Source organism: Melozone crissalis, unplaced genomic scaffold (assembly GCF_028551555.1).
Source record: "Melozone crissalis strain CALT ecotype California unplaced genomic scaffold, PUWL_Pcris_2 ptg000018l_1, whole genome shotgun sequence".
Lineage (NCBI taxonomy): Eukaryota > Metazoa > Chordata > Aves > Passeriformes > Passerellidae > Melozone > Melozone crissalis.
Window position 1 is genome coordinate 9,904,733 of NW_026535796.1, and position 14,513 is coordinate 9,919,245.

Sequence of the window (14,513 nt, forward strand, 5' to 3'; positions counted from 1 at the left end):
TTAAAATCTCTGTCCTACAGGCCAAAGCTTACACATTACTGTCACACAAATAGTGCATTTGCAAAGAGATAATGGGCATTGTGGAGTTACATTAGAGCATAAAGGCTGGCCCTGTTTAGATAAGCTCTCAGAAATACACAAGGACTTGCAGTTTTAAAGGCTGGCATACATGCTTTCATTTCAATCCATTTCCTTTCAGTTTAACCTAGACCCAGATAACCCTCTGTAAACTCAAATAATAAATAACAGCACCTCCACACATTTTGGCAGTAGTTTAATGCAACAGTGTTAAAGCAGTACTGCTCTGCCCATAAGCAAACACATGTTTTAAAATAAAATTACTCCAGAGCATTTATTTACTCTGGAGATACAGCTGCCCAAATCAAATAAAGCTAGTAATTGCTTATGTGCAGCATGGCAAACAAAACAACATTAAAATAATCACAAGACACTGAAATAATTAGACATAGAAGTTCAAAGGCAACATTTCTGATAGGTAAGCAGGTAAAATACAGAACAGGTCACCCATCTCCCAGGGAAGCCTGCAGTAACACCACAGCATTCAGCCAGTGCTAAATCTCACAGCAATAATGAAGTGGGAGTCAAACTTGGAGCAACATAAACTAGAACCCAAAAAAGCCATAGACAGAAGCAAACTAGCAAGCATTCTCTCATGCTCACTGTGCTTAGTAAGAAAAAGCATGTCTTTGAAAAGCCAAAACACCTGAATGACACAAGAGAGGAAAGGGATTCAAGTCCATTTTAAATACCTATGGTGTAAGCATGTACAGCACAATCAGTCACTCTTGTTTCCATTAAAGTAATTGGAAAGAAACAAATATTTCTGGAATATAATTCAACTCATTTGCCAAAAAGTCAGGCATAGCACTCCCTAGAAATGTGTGTTTCTTCCCACTGGAACTCCAGTGGGTGTGTCTACCTGAGTAAATAACTAGTTAGGAGTAACAGAGGAAAAAAGAACCAATTACATGGGCAAATTCCATAAGGGATTAATTAGTCCTAGGGCCCTCTGGGGCTTATTCTGTTTAACATCTTTATGAAATATATGGAAAGGGAGAGGGGAAATGAGGAGGACAAAATTTGCTGACAAAACTACATCACTGGGTAACAAAGACAAAGACTGACACCTAAGAGAGGCAGAGGATCCTCATGAGTGCTGAGTCATCAAATGAAATTCAGTGTAGATAAGTATAAGCTAGTGCCCTTGGTAAAAGAAATCCCAGCTAGGTGAGCTTTGATATAACCACATGCTCGAATGAATGTAACCAGGGGGCTATCTATAGCACCAGGGAAAAGGATTACAGCGAAAAAATAGAGGTAAAAAAGTAAATATCATTATGCTACTCTAAACTTGTGGGTTTAATTCACAGCTGGAGACAGAATACAGCACTAGGCCTCTAGTCTGATGCAGTAAAACCAGACCTTCATCCTGATCTCAACCTCAGATACACAAAGCACTTGAAATTTAGAATGAGGAACCAATCCCCTTGCCAGCTTTCACTGAGTTTTCTCTTCCAACCTATGTGCCAGGCATGAGGACACAAGGATGTGGGGGAACACAAACTCAGAGGAGGTTTGATTCTGAGAACTCAAAACCAGTCTAAAAAGGATACAGCCCTTTCAATACAATCCCTTTTATGATAAACACTACTACAAAGCCAGCTGTGACAGACATCTTGCCCCTAAATGAACAGCCAAGCTGTTGAGATCTGCAGTGTCCTAGGGCTGCAAATACCTTGCACAACAATCCAATGTGTTTTGATGTAAACAACATGATTACACTTCCACAAAACCAAAGAAAGAAACACATTAAGATTTGCCATAACTATTTTTTTTTCCTCTATCTTCCTTTGCAGCATCACGAACCTATCCCAGGAACTGCACGTTTAACCCCCTGCAGATCCTGCAGGAGAACACTCCATCCTGCCCCAACAGCTACGCCAACTGGCTCGTCATACTCCTGCTGGTCATCTTCCTGCTGGTCACAAACGTCCTCCTCATGAACCTCCTCATTGCTATGTTCAGGCAAGAGGGATTTCACTCCCTATCAGGACAGAGGCTGCAAAGCCTTAAGTGGATGCCCACATTTTCTACCTCACTGCTGGCTATTCCTTTTAAAATACACTTGTAATTTTCCTAATGAATATTACTCGGGGGTTGATAGGCAGAATCCTGTGATCAGACAGCTCGTAAGTTTTCATCATCCTTACTCTGGTCACATGGGAGGCAAGGAGAAAAGAAGCCTCTCACTGCTAAAAATTCAATTACACATGCACAGAAGGGTCTGAGTCCCTGGCTGTATGGAGCCACAAATCTGCAGGTGCACAGCAGCCTTAAACTTGGCAGGCTTTACAGTGGATGATTTGCACATCAGGGAAATGCTTGTTGTCAACACAGTTAATAATGATTCATTTGGTTGAAGAACTGATGTGGCATGTTTGCTGATCTTTCCTGAGAAAAGTAGAATTATCTTTCCTAAAAAAAAAAATCAAAAATGCCAAACAAAACAAATGTATCTTTTAACATTTGAAGACTGCAACTGCAATTCTTGTAATAGCTAAGAATTTGCACAAACTTTAGATTAAATTAATGCTACTTGCTGACCTTGCTATTCTTTTTTTAAAGTAAATACAGGACTAAATTTTGTTATATTCATCTTTAGCTTCTTGTGGTGAAAAGAGTTACATGTTTTATTCCTCCCCCCCTCAAATTACAGTTACACTTTTCAAGTTGTCCAGGGCAACACAGACATTTTCTGGAAAGTGCAGCGCTACAACCTGATTGTTGAATACCATGGCCGGCCTGCCTTAGCACCACCATTTATCATTATCAATCACATTACTCTGGTTCTCAGAAGGCTCTTCAACAAAATGGAACACAAGAAAAAACACCTGGGTGAGTTGTTAACAAATGTGATCAAGCAACTGTAGAGCCTGACAGCCTCTCCAAGGAAATGGTACATACACAAAACACAGTGCTAGATGGATTTCCTTAAGCTGAAAGTCACAATTTAGTTTTAACAAAGAGTGCCAGGAGAATACAAACAAAAAATTAAGGTTTATAATTTAAACTATGAACAGTTTCCCACAGTGCATTTCTTGATGCATCATAGTTATTACAACAAAGGTAGCAATATAAAATGGGTTATAGGGATTTGATTTCTGAATATTTAACAATTTATAAGTTTAAGGAATAGTTGTTTCATTTGCTTCTGAGTTTTACCAGTTATTAACCCTAAAAAGACACCTTCCTTTAGCATAGCAACTTTTCACTACTAGTATCAGAGAAAAAGGGATAAAATATAATTCTTATTTTATTTTTCCTACAGAAAGAGATCTTCCAGTGGGCCTAGATCAAAAAATCATAACATGGGAGCTGGTACAAAAAGAACATTATCTCGTAAACCTTGAGCAAGAAAAGAAAGAAAGCAATGAAGAAAGGCTGAAGGCCACATCTAATAAGTAAGTTATTCTGACTCACAAGAAGAGTAACTTGCAAGCTGAAGAGCTTTCAGTGAGTTCAGCATCGATGTTCTTGTAAAGCTTACATAAAGGGTCCAGCTGGAATGCAGTTAGGAAACACAGAGCCATGAAAAAATGTGAGAGGCCAGCATCACTACAATGTTAGAGTGTTTGTCACTCCTGAAGTATGTACAATTATAGACCTGCAAGTTCCAGCCAAATCTGTGGCCAAGCTCAAAGCAAATCTTATTCATGAAGAAAATGGTGGAAAAACCATTTGTTTGCTTGACTGCAGCACACGTAATTTCATCCTCTGTAGGAATATAACACAGACTTCTGAATGGAAGTTTAAGATACCTTGAATTAACCACAGATGCAGAAGAACAAATACTTATGCTTCTATGGCATGGGACTGAGTCTCCATTTGTGTACCTCTCTATACTTCCCCACTAGGAATATCACTTGAATTGGTTTAGTCTGATAAAGTATAAGTCCTAGATTATTATTCAGAGATTTAAACCTTTAAGTGAGATACAAAGTAGTCATGTGCAGGGAGAACAGAAACATCTAAGACAGAAAAACACTCCTTTAAGAAGCTTTTAATACATATTCCAGCTGTTTTCTCTTACAATAAAACAGACTTCAAACAGAGGCACAATGGGTGTGAAAGTTACCATAATAAGAAAGTTCCATGGAAATGTTCCTGTGCTGTCTGTTTTTTTTCTAAATAAACCTTCAACTCACAGAATAGCTGGAGACCAGAACAGCATACTTCCATTCTTGGAAAATACTCCTCTCCCTCTAATTCACACAGACCCTTAATTCATAATAATTTAGAATTACTATATAGGTTTAAACTTGATTCTCACAAGCAGATCACTGACAAACCCCAGGAGTGAGAGCTTAATTTTTGAGATAATGCAATAAATGTATGTGCAATTCTTCCAAACAAAGGGTACTATATCCTTTATATAATAAATATGGTACACTGTAGGTGAAGTTGCTGGAGGGGAAAAGTGAGAATTCATCTGGCTTCACAATATTTCAGGTATAGCAGAGCCAGAGAAAGACTGGAAGAGATTCAGATAAACACCACTACCCCCAGTGGTTTTTATTTTTGCTCTTAGGTGGTAGCCATGTGGTTTTGAAATCTTAGGAAACCCTCAGGAATTGATTCTTTGAACTTTGGCTGCACTGAACCAATGTCAAAATGCATTAGACCCACCCAGCAGCAGGTCCCACATAGATGGGATTGGAACATTGTCTGTGAGAGGGAAACTTTGAAAGAGTATCTGGGAGAAACCAGAGAGGGATTTGCCAACCCTATGAAGAATCAGATGCTAGGAATAAGGAACTGATGGGAGAACAGGTGAAGGATGCAGAAAGCATGGGGATAATTCAGCGATTTGGAGGCACCATGTGGAAGCTCCTTAAGCAATCCCTGTAGACTGTGTCAGTTGTGAGTCCCTGGGCAACAGGTGCATGAGAGTGTTCCAGAGATGCTGTTCTGCCCAAAAAAATACTTCTGTGAATGCCTTAAAAGGAAAAACCTTTTAGGGGGCTGTAAGATGTCTAAGCAGCACAGAGCTGCAGTGAAGAGCCATGGACATGTGGTGGTATTCACAGGGGTCCCAGGAAGAGGGAAGAGATGAGGATCTGACTCCATGTTTCAGAAGGCCTGATTTATTATTTTATTATATATATATTATATTAAAACTATACTAAAAGAATAGAAGAAAGGATTTAATCAGAAGGCTTGCAAGCAAATGGAAAAGAACAGAATGATAACAAAAGCTTGTGACTGAACACACAGTCCGAAACAGCTGGACTGTGATTAGCCATTAATTAGAAACAACCACATGAGACCAAGCAAACATCTACCTGTCCATTCCACAGCAGCAGATAATCATTGTTTACATTTTGTTCCTGAAGCCACTCAGCTTCTCAGCAGAAAAAATCCTAAGGAAAGGATTTTTCATAAAATGTGTCTGTGACTTGGGTATAATAAAGTTAGACATGGTTTGTGTTTTATTGATTTCTTCTGAAGCCTCTCCTTTTTGCTCAAGGTGTTTGCTTTGTTTCCACAGGGTGGATAATTTGTCCAAGTATTTTAGTGGATTGAAAGAACAAGAAAAACGATTTAAAGTTCTGGAAGCCCAGGTAAGTACTATTTTCTAGGCATTTATATCAGCTTTAGAATTTCACCATCTTTCTCTCATTTAATGGTGGTTTGGCAGAGCCTACTTAGAAAAGGAGATCTATATTATGGTTTCACTTTCCTTATTGCTTTCTGGTGATAAATGTATGTAAAGAAAAATGTCTAAACTCCTGTAGAAAGGAGAAAAGGGAATTCAACATTTCTTGCTCTCTTTGGTAGTTTACTTGAGAGTGTTTATTTCCTCTGTTAAGGATGCTTCTGGATTTAAATGCTTCATCTCCTCCCCTCCCCCCCCCCCCGCCTCTTGTCCTTCTCCTAATATTTTCTTTTTATTTTTTTTTTAAATGTCAGCTTGGAAAAGACACATATTCTGTCTGATCTGACCTAATCTTCTAGTACATCTAATTTTCTTAAGATACCAAGTACCAACACTCAAAAGGGAAGCGTCCAACATGCAATTATGAAATCCAAATAATAGCAGGAAATTCTGTCTCGAGCTTTTGATGACAAACTCTCGCAATATAAACAAACAACATTTCTTACACAGCCTGAAAATGTTAAACCACCTGCTATGTAGCACAACTCTTATTGTTTTCTTTATCTCTGCCACTCTCCTGTATAATTCTGGCCTCGCTGAAAATTCCTTATCTTAATACTCCTGATACAGTTTCCTGCTCCCTTCTTATCCCTTTTATAGCTTCCTGAAAAAAGTCAGGCTATACAGGTCCAACAGAAACACACAAGGAATGCTTTATTAAGTTTGTGCCAGTCTGAGGTCTTGCAATATCCTCACAAAAGAGGGCAGGTATTTAATCACTACCTGTTTTGTAGATTTGCTACTGTACAGCTGTTATCTCCTCCATGGCAGAAGTTTTAACCAAAACCAACCTCTTGTGCACTCAACCAGCTCCAAACTACACATGTAAGTACTGAAAACAATCATGAAAAAGGTAATTAATACAGCTGAACAATGTAGTTTAAAAATGCAAGGTGGAAAAATAAGATTGGAAAATTACCCTATAAGGAGCTTCCTAGAGGTTATGGGAATATAATCAGGGAACAGAATATTCTTAGTTCAGAATGAAAAAATTACCTTTTGTAAAATACATTTACAAGCCTTGGGCAAGGACTGTCACTCAGGGTGAGTTAGAATAATCTCACCCAGTTCAAACACATGAACAAGTATCTATTTGCAACAGAGGATTGCCTTGGGGGTTTCTTGAGTCCATGAGATAATCCTACAGAAGTATTACAAAAGTATTTAAAATGCATAGTAATAATAATTAAAAATAAAAACTGAGCAAGTCTCCTATTATTTTTTTAATTAACAGAATTCATTTGCCTTTAGAGCTGCACCCATTTCTGTCAGTTAAGAATGGTGTCTTGTGTCCCAGGGCTCCACGGCATAGGAGTTTTAATCATTAGAGACAGGAACAAGCTAGTTCTCAGCCACTGCAGGATATCCAACACAAAAAAGATTTTGGATACCCTTCTTAATGACCTATTTCAATATCAACCTAATGCTACCACACAAAACAGCCCCCAAAACCCATAAACTGAGCATATATATACCACATGGAAAAAAGTAGCTGGAAAACTCAAAGTCACAACATGACAGGACCTCTAGTCACTCAGATTTGAGCTAACCTCAAGCTTTATTTAATTCTGTCAGAAGTTTTATAACACTCATGTGAGTTGCTTCATTATCAGTATTCCAATAAAACAACTCCATCCCATAGCAGGCTTCCCAGACATTTTGATACTGTAACTGCATAAAAACCCAGAAATTTAAACAGCTGAAAAATAACCCTGTGTTTATCATTTACTAAGCAAATGCAAAATAATATAGTGTATTTTTTTCAACACTTTAAAGTTTCTTAAGGAATTACTGCTATGTGCCCCTTGACCTAAGGCTTTAAACGAGTACATGACTTTTCCAATCCTATTAGGTGTGAAGAGTGCCAACACAGAAGTGCCTTTACCACAAAGAAGGGAAAGAGAAGAGCGTGCAGATCAGTTTGAGACTGACATCGAATACATTGATAACTAAATTTTATTCTATTTCTTCACATTAAACCTTTTGTCCTAGTGAACTACTGTAGAAGTAAAATCCTAATCTCTTGAAGGCCTAAGGGCAACAAGCTCCCTACGCTAAGCACTATCAGTGCCTGACATTCCTAAGGATTTCTTGGTCTTTCTCCTTCAATTTCCTGGGCTTTGTTTCCTGCTGCTCCCATAGCACTCGATCCTTTCTCCAAAACCATTCCACAAATAGCATTAAAACTTTCTCCTCCAGGGTGACTCTACCACCTTATTTTCTAAATACCATTTGTTCTCCAGATACCAGACCCTCAATTCCCCATCACTGCTGCCAAATTCCACACTTCTCTGTTCAAGGGAGTCTCCCTTTGGAAGGGCAGTCACGCACTGAAAAACAAGCTCCTTCCTTGGCCAAGACATCAAGCTTGTACTCCTGAGCTGCTTAAAAAAAGGAAATCAAGAAAAAGTTTCCAAGGAAAGGGCCTGAATACTGAAACATTACAAAACATACAGTTCCCGGAGTTCCTACAACTTTCAAACAATTGCACTCACTGGTTTCTCTTCCCACACTGGCTCCTGTGAGGCATTCCTTTGCTGGTATTCCTTCTAAAGGGCTCCTCACTCAACCTCAGAGAGTGGAATCACCTGGTTTTTGTTGGGCCCATGCCCCATCACAGCTGCTGCCAGTTCCCTGCTGAAAAGGAGCCTTTGCCTCCATGTATCACACCACATGGAATACCTCCTCTACATCTAAGCATCTGATTTCATTCTACTTTTCTTTCTCAAGGGTCAGGGGAAAAAGAAATTACCTAAGAGACTTTAAAACAAGAATGTGTACCAAGAATTATCGTGCAGTCTAAGAATTTGGGCTGTTTGTGGCTTTGTCCACTATTTAAACTGGCTTGTATATTTTTAGCATATAAAAATTCACTGGCTTTATTCGAATTTTGCAAGATATACCACAAAAATATCAATACCATTCTCTAAGGGGAAATTTCCTTGGAATAATATAAACAGCATCAGAAGGGGGAAGTATTGGGCTGTGTCTGACTCTGATACAAACTTTAACTGCATTTCCTCACATGTATAATATTGTCTCTATGCAATGTAATTGTAGATTGTACAAAAGCTTTCTGTTACTAGAGGTGGAAAAAAAAAATAAATCTCAGCTCTGACAAAAATGAGCCTTTTATTACCAGATATTAATCTTGTTATGATGTCTTAATGAAACAGGCATTTGTCCAGTTTATTCAGCTGTGCCCCAGACCTGTGACTCCATTAGCAGCGATGGAATTTTGATAGTCCTACCTGTTCCTCACCCTGGGCAAGCAGAACTCATAAACCCAGTAAGCTGGTACTACTGAGCTGCACTTTTTGTTAAGAAATAACAGATATCTCACAACAAGCATTCCCTGCTCTTGGCAGCAGTTTCCATTTTGAAATGGCGACTATTTTAATGTGATCAGCACACTAATTATCCACTGGAACCCAAAATCTATCCATTGGGACCTGCTGTGTGTGTCCACTCACATGCATTGGAACAACCAAGGTATTTACCAATGACCCACTAAGCAATGTGCATCCAACTGCATACTCATGAGAACATACATTCTGCTCTGAAAACTAAAAGGTGAGTTTAGAAAAATGGAGCACAACTGCTCCTTTTACACTGTTTTCTGCTTCTAATACCAAATGATGCATCAGTTCAAACACAAAGCCCAAGTGATTTGGGCCTCCCAGTTAATTACTGCTAAGATGAAGTCACCCCCTCAAACACCCTTCAGAGTTTGAGCAAGCACAATCTACCGAGAAATATCACAAACTCTTCAAAATTAATCTTTCACTACACAATTGTAAATACTACTCTTGGGATTGGTTCATTTAGAATAATGACCCAAAAAATGTCAGTCCAAAGTGACCTGAACTAATTTGAGTCTCAAATCATGTAACCTTTCAAAGAATTTAATCTTTCAACCTTAGTTATTAAATTTACTAGCACTGTGGAAAAAAACCCACTCTATTTGACATTCCCTACAATGTGATTCATTGTATGAGATGACTCATCCTATGAGGGGATTGTACATTGTAAAATGATTGAAAATGTTAAAAATGTGAGGTTTAGAATCTCTAAGACTTGAGGGAGAAGTTAACAAGATGGCAAAGTTAGAGTAACACTTTAAAAAGTTTTCAAGGCAGTTTAGGAATCAAATAAAATGTTTGGTAAAACTCCTACAGCTGCATTACTCAGTGTGGTTCAGACAAGAAATCAAGTTACAACCAGAAGTTTATTGTATCACATAGAAAAAAAAAAGTTCCCAGTTCTGGTATAAATAGCTGATTCCCACAAACGCCCCAATCCACATATAGAATCAGTATGGAAGCAGCACCTCTTGGAAAGGACATACAAAGGTGCAGATCCTCACATCATGTAACTGGGCACTGTTGTGCTTTCACCCTCAATGGCAATGACAGAAAGATTTTTTAAACAAAAAAGTTAAAAGGTTTTCCTCCCTGGGACAGGGCCAGAAGAAATCACATGCAGTGGAAGACTAGGTTTTATTTTCATAAAGTTTAAAAATCTCTACATAATGAGCTCATCACCTTTTCTCCATGATTCCACAGGATTTGGGAACAATTCCAAAACTGGGAGTTACTAGGAAGCCCTGCAACCGTTTAGCTAACACTTCTGTTTCTTTGGATACTTCAGCTCTGAATTATCACACTTTATTCTATCCTGCCAGGATGCAACTATCCTGTGCCCATGGAATTCTCATAAACAAAAAGGCTGGAGTTTATTTTAGGTAGCTTGATTTCTAACAATATAAAACATTCTTGGTGGCTATGATGCAAACTGTTGGACAAAAAGCTATCATGTGGTTTTCAGACCAGAAAGGGGGGAAAAAAAAAAAGAGAGAAGGAAAAAAATGACCAAGACAAGTCCTGGGATGTCTCCAATGTGCTTCATCCTCTAGGACTCTTCTTCCTCCCCTTCATCATCTGCTTTAGGTCGGAAATTTTTCCTGCTCTTCTTCTTACTGCAGTGGAATCCAACTGTTCCCAGCGATGGCTCTTCACCTGCACCACTAAGCCTTGCATCAGGTTTATGTTCTGTTTTCTGGTCCCCTTCCATCATGCACTCCTCCTCCTCTGCTGCCTTTCCACTGTCACTGTCTAAGTGCCCCAGCTCAACCTTATCCTCTTCCCTCAGGTCATCAGCCTTCTTAAGAGATTTTCCTTTCAGATCTGTCTTTACCTGTTTTTTATCATCCTCCCCTGTTGATGTTTTCTTTTCCAGTCCATCAACACCTCTTTTGGTTGGTTTGGTGAAGACAATCCTCCCAGCTCCACAGCTGGAAGGGTCCTGGTTGAAGGACTGGGTGTAGCTGTCTTGAGTAGCCGAGCCCTGTTGCTCCCCTCTTTTCTTCAAACCACCTAGAAATTCCATGGCCACTGCCCTGTTAGTCTTGTCACTGCACTCTGAAACTCCCTCCAGGCTGTATTTGGTCCAGCGCTCCGGGTGTGCCACGTAGTCAGGCACTGCAGGAGAGGTTCTGGGAGCCTGCACTGCTCTGGCTTGCCTTCCCATGTTTTCTGGGACCACGTTACCTGAAACTGTGGTTGGAGGCAATGGGCGCTTGAACCTCCCATCAACAACATTATCTTCAGGCATCGAGGGCACAGACAGCTTGGCTGCCTCTTCCAGGCAATCAAAAATGCTCTGGCTACGGAGAGAGAACGTAGAACTCATGCCCTTCAGATGGAATGGCTGCACAGGAGATCTGCTGTTTGAAGAGTCAGGTGTCTCTCCTGATCTGGAATCCCCTTCATCTACAGATGGCTCCTCGGGAGATATTGTATCAACTTCTGCTTCATCCGCCAGCCCCAAGTCATCAGAGTCAGAATCGCTGAGTGACACCGTGTCTGAGGGCAGAGCTCCTTCAAAGTCTCTGCCACCATCAGCCACTATCCCCAGAAAAGGTTCACCTGCCTCCTGGTCTCCCATCTTTGAGCTGTCACTCCACCGAGGTCTTTGATGTAGGCCCAGGAACAACTCTAAATACACTTTTCCAAATGCCCAGCAAGTTTAGTGCCTACAATACAAAGGAACATAAAAACTTAACTGTGAAATGAGAACCAAGAATGAAACCATCACTCTGTGTCATGCAAAGTAATTATAACTGCAATATAACAGTTAGCTGTGCTTTAGGGATTCCCAAGCAATTTTGCTTCAAATGAAAGCATTATTTAAGGAATGAATGCACATTAAAATTAAAGATTTACACAGGACTGAATACAAGAATATGAAGTAATTGAAAGTAATGCTACCAAATTTCTTTACAGGTAACATCAGGTCCAATTACTAAAAGATGAAGATAAAGCTCTTGAGTTAATCTGAATCCCCCAAAGCTGTCTTATTACATCTTCCAGGAGACAGCAATGAGCTCTGCATATTACACCCTGTGTTTATTCACACTGTAAACATCCACAAAACACATCCAATTTCTCACACTTTGATTTGGCCAGTACAGCCCTTACTGCACTAGCTCTGTACCTGCTGTCCCAATAGCCATCACGTTCTGCCTATCACAAAGGCCACTATCACCGATCCATATCAGTGACAGAAAACTCACAAAAATATCAGGGCCACTGTTTCAAGTCTGCTTTAATGTGGCATAAAGTACAAGCTCCACTCCCTCCTTTGGCTTCATGCTCTCAAGTCATTGCTAGATTCCAGGAACTGGAAAACCAGACAGCTCAAGAAATCAATCCCACTGGATTAAGAAAACTAATCACTCATGCCATGCTCACACATGGAAATGAGGAGAGACTGCAACCACAGGCCGGCAAGAGCTGGCCCTTCAGTCAGTGAATGACAGCGTGATTTGAAGCCTGACTTCCAGGAGCACTGGAATACCTGCCGGTGCCACCTGCTTGAAGGGAACCTCGCTGAATTCAGGTGGTTGATGATGAAGCTACCACTTGCTGGGCAACTGGAAACAGAGCTGGTGCTCACACACATTTTGGTTCAGCTCACGTGACTTATGGAAACAGCTCTAACATATTATTAGAATAAGCTTGACTACCTAATTATAGGCTCTTCTGAAACGATGCAGTAAACAGACATGGAAAGTCTGTTAGTCACTCACTTTCTCTTGAGACTGAGTCAGCTTCCCCTCCTGAGGGTCAGTTAAAGCCACCAAAGATCTCAGCACTTCCACCCTAGAAAACAAACATTTCCATCATGATACTGGAAATGTAGTTTTAAAAATAATTCTGTCCCCCTGAATCATCCAAAGCTGCAGAACTGGGTTCTAATTCTGACAAACTCATGGTGGTATAAAAATCTGTAGATATTATTGAATTTTTGGCAGAAGAACAGCGCACAGCCTAATAACACAGTCACCACTATATTTACCCAGCCTCCACATTCACACTGCCAACTTTACCCTGTAGAACAGAAGGGGTTTTAAAAAAAATTCAAGCTGTAATTTGCATGTGCAAAGGATTAAATAAACAGTATTAAATGCAGCTGAGAAGATACAATAATAATAGTTATGCATTGTAAACATTAAGTGCTGCTAAGTATTAAGACCATGGGTAACACAGGCTTGTGTTTTCAAAGAAAGGTCAAAGTTAGGGCCAGATTGTTATGAAGTTCAAAACACAGAGAATCTTCTGAGGAGTGCTATGTTCCATGTCAAGTCTGGCTGTCTTTGACAGAAAGGGTCAGACAGCTACTTTTGAAAACATTGCTCTGCATGTAACCCCTGGCAGGAAATAATCTTAAAATGATACAGCCTTCTGTTCAGGTTTGCAATACATTAAAAGTAATGACTACTACTCAGAAAAGGCCTTGAATAAAGGCCCGTTTTCAGATGGCAATAGGGCCATCAGGGCCATCTCTTGTCTGAGGGCACCTACACAGAAAGGAGAAATTCTGCTCCTAAGGAAATGTTTTAGCCTTAAAGTTTGCGGCCAAACGTGCTGGCCCTCACACACCCCAGCCTCACTCACAGGTTTGTTATGGTGACGTGACCACAGCACGACTCGGCAAGGATGTTGTCTCTGCGGAAGGGAAGATTCCCAGTGGGCTCCTCCATCCTGGTGCTGCTCAGAGAGACTCGGTGCGTTTTCCTGCTGCCTCCTGTGAGGGGACGGACACCTCAGTCACCGCAAACCACGGCCACGGGCCCGCTCTCACGGCGCACAGAGCACCGCAACGCCCACACAGTCCCTCGGGACAGGGATCCACAGGGCCCCGCACCCAGGAAGAGGGAAGAGGATCAGGGAAAAGAACATCGGCCGCTGGGCACTCGCCCCGCGGAGGGCAAGGTCACGGTGCAGCACCAGCCGTGCTGCCCCGGCCCCAGCGCCCTTCGCGGCCCGGGATGCTGCTGGATGCGAATCGCCCGCTCCACACGCGGCCCTCGCTGGCCCTGCACCCCGGGCACCGCCACCCGCCCGGGCACACAGCGCGAATCGCCGGGGAAGGGAGGGGAAGGGGGAAAATGGAAGGGGGAGCCCCTGTACCCCGACACCGCACAGCCCCAACACCTTCCACAACAGCCACACGCCTTGCCCGCCTTGTCCGCCTTTCCCACCTCTGCCCCTCCGCCCGCGGCCCGCGGTGCGCCGGGACACCGAGTCCCTGCCAGGCTCCGCGGAGGGGCCACAACGGCGGCAGGACCACAACTCCCGGCGGGGAGAGCGGCGAGGAAGGGGCCGGCGCCTCCCCGCTCTCTCGGGGCTCCTGGGAGTTGTAGGCGGCCGCCTTGCATCGGCGGAGGACATTTTGCGAGCCGGGGAGCAGGGCGAAGCGGTGCTGGGCGGTG

The 14,513-nt window shown here is 41.6% G+C and overlaps 2 protein-coding genes across 3 annotated transcripts in view; one reads left to right on the top strand and one right to left on the bottom strand.

The window, feature by feature from the left end:
- TRPM5 (transient receptor potential cation channel subfamily M member 5) overlaps positions 1–8,280 on the top strand; it is a 36,353-nt gene extending 28,073 nt beyond the window's left edge. Inside the window, exons 19-24 of the mRNA XM_054275906.1 lie at positions 1,878–2,046; positions 2,738–2,916; positions 3,350–3,482; positions 5,570–5,642; positions 6,472–6,562; positions 7,590–8,280. Of these exons, the coding sequence (XP_054131881.1) occupies positions 1,878–2,046; positions 2,738–2,916; positions 3,350–3,482; positions 5,570–5,642; positions 6,472–6,562; positions 7,590–7,690 (746 nt within the window). The 3' untranslated portion in view covers positions 7,691–8,280. The remainder of the gene's footprint in view (positions 1–1,877; positions 2,047–2,737; positions 2,917–3,349; positions 3,483–5,569; positions 5,643–6,471; positions 6,563–7,589) is intronic.
- On the bottom strand, positions 8,272–14,267 carry TSSC4 (tumor suppressing subtransferable candidate 4). Of its 2 annotated transcripts, XM_054275907.1 has the most exons (4): positions 14,212–14,267; positions 13,696–13,825; positions 12,828–12,900; positions 8,272–11,771 (listed from the first exon to the last, which is right to left on the bottom strand). In XM_054275907.1, the coding sequence occupies exon 4, from the start codon at positions 11,681–11,683 to the stop codon at positions 10,649–10,651; it is 1,035 nt and encodes a 344-aa protein (XP_054131882.1). In that variant the 5' UTR covers positions 11,684–11,771; positions 12,828–12,900; positions 13,696–13,825; positions 14,212–14,267; the 3' UTR covers positions 8,272–10,648. The 2 variants fall into 2 exon arrangements, with proteins under 2 accessions (XP_054131882.1, XP_054131883.1); XM_054275908.1 differs by lacking the exon at positions 12,828–12,900.
- Between the last annotated feature and the right edge of the window lie 246 nt (positions 14,268–14,513).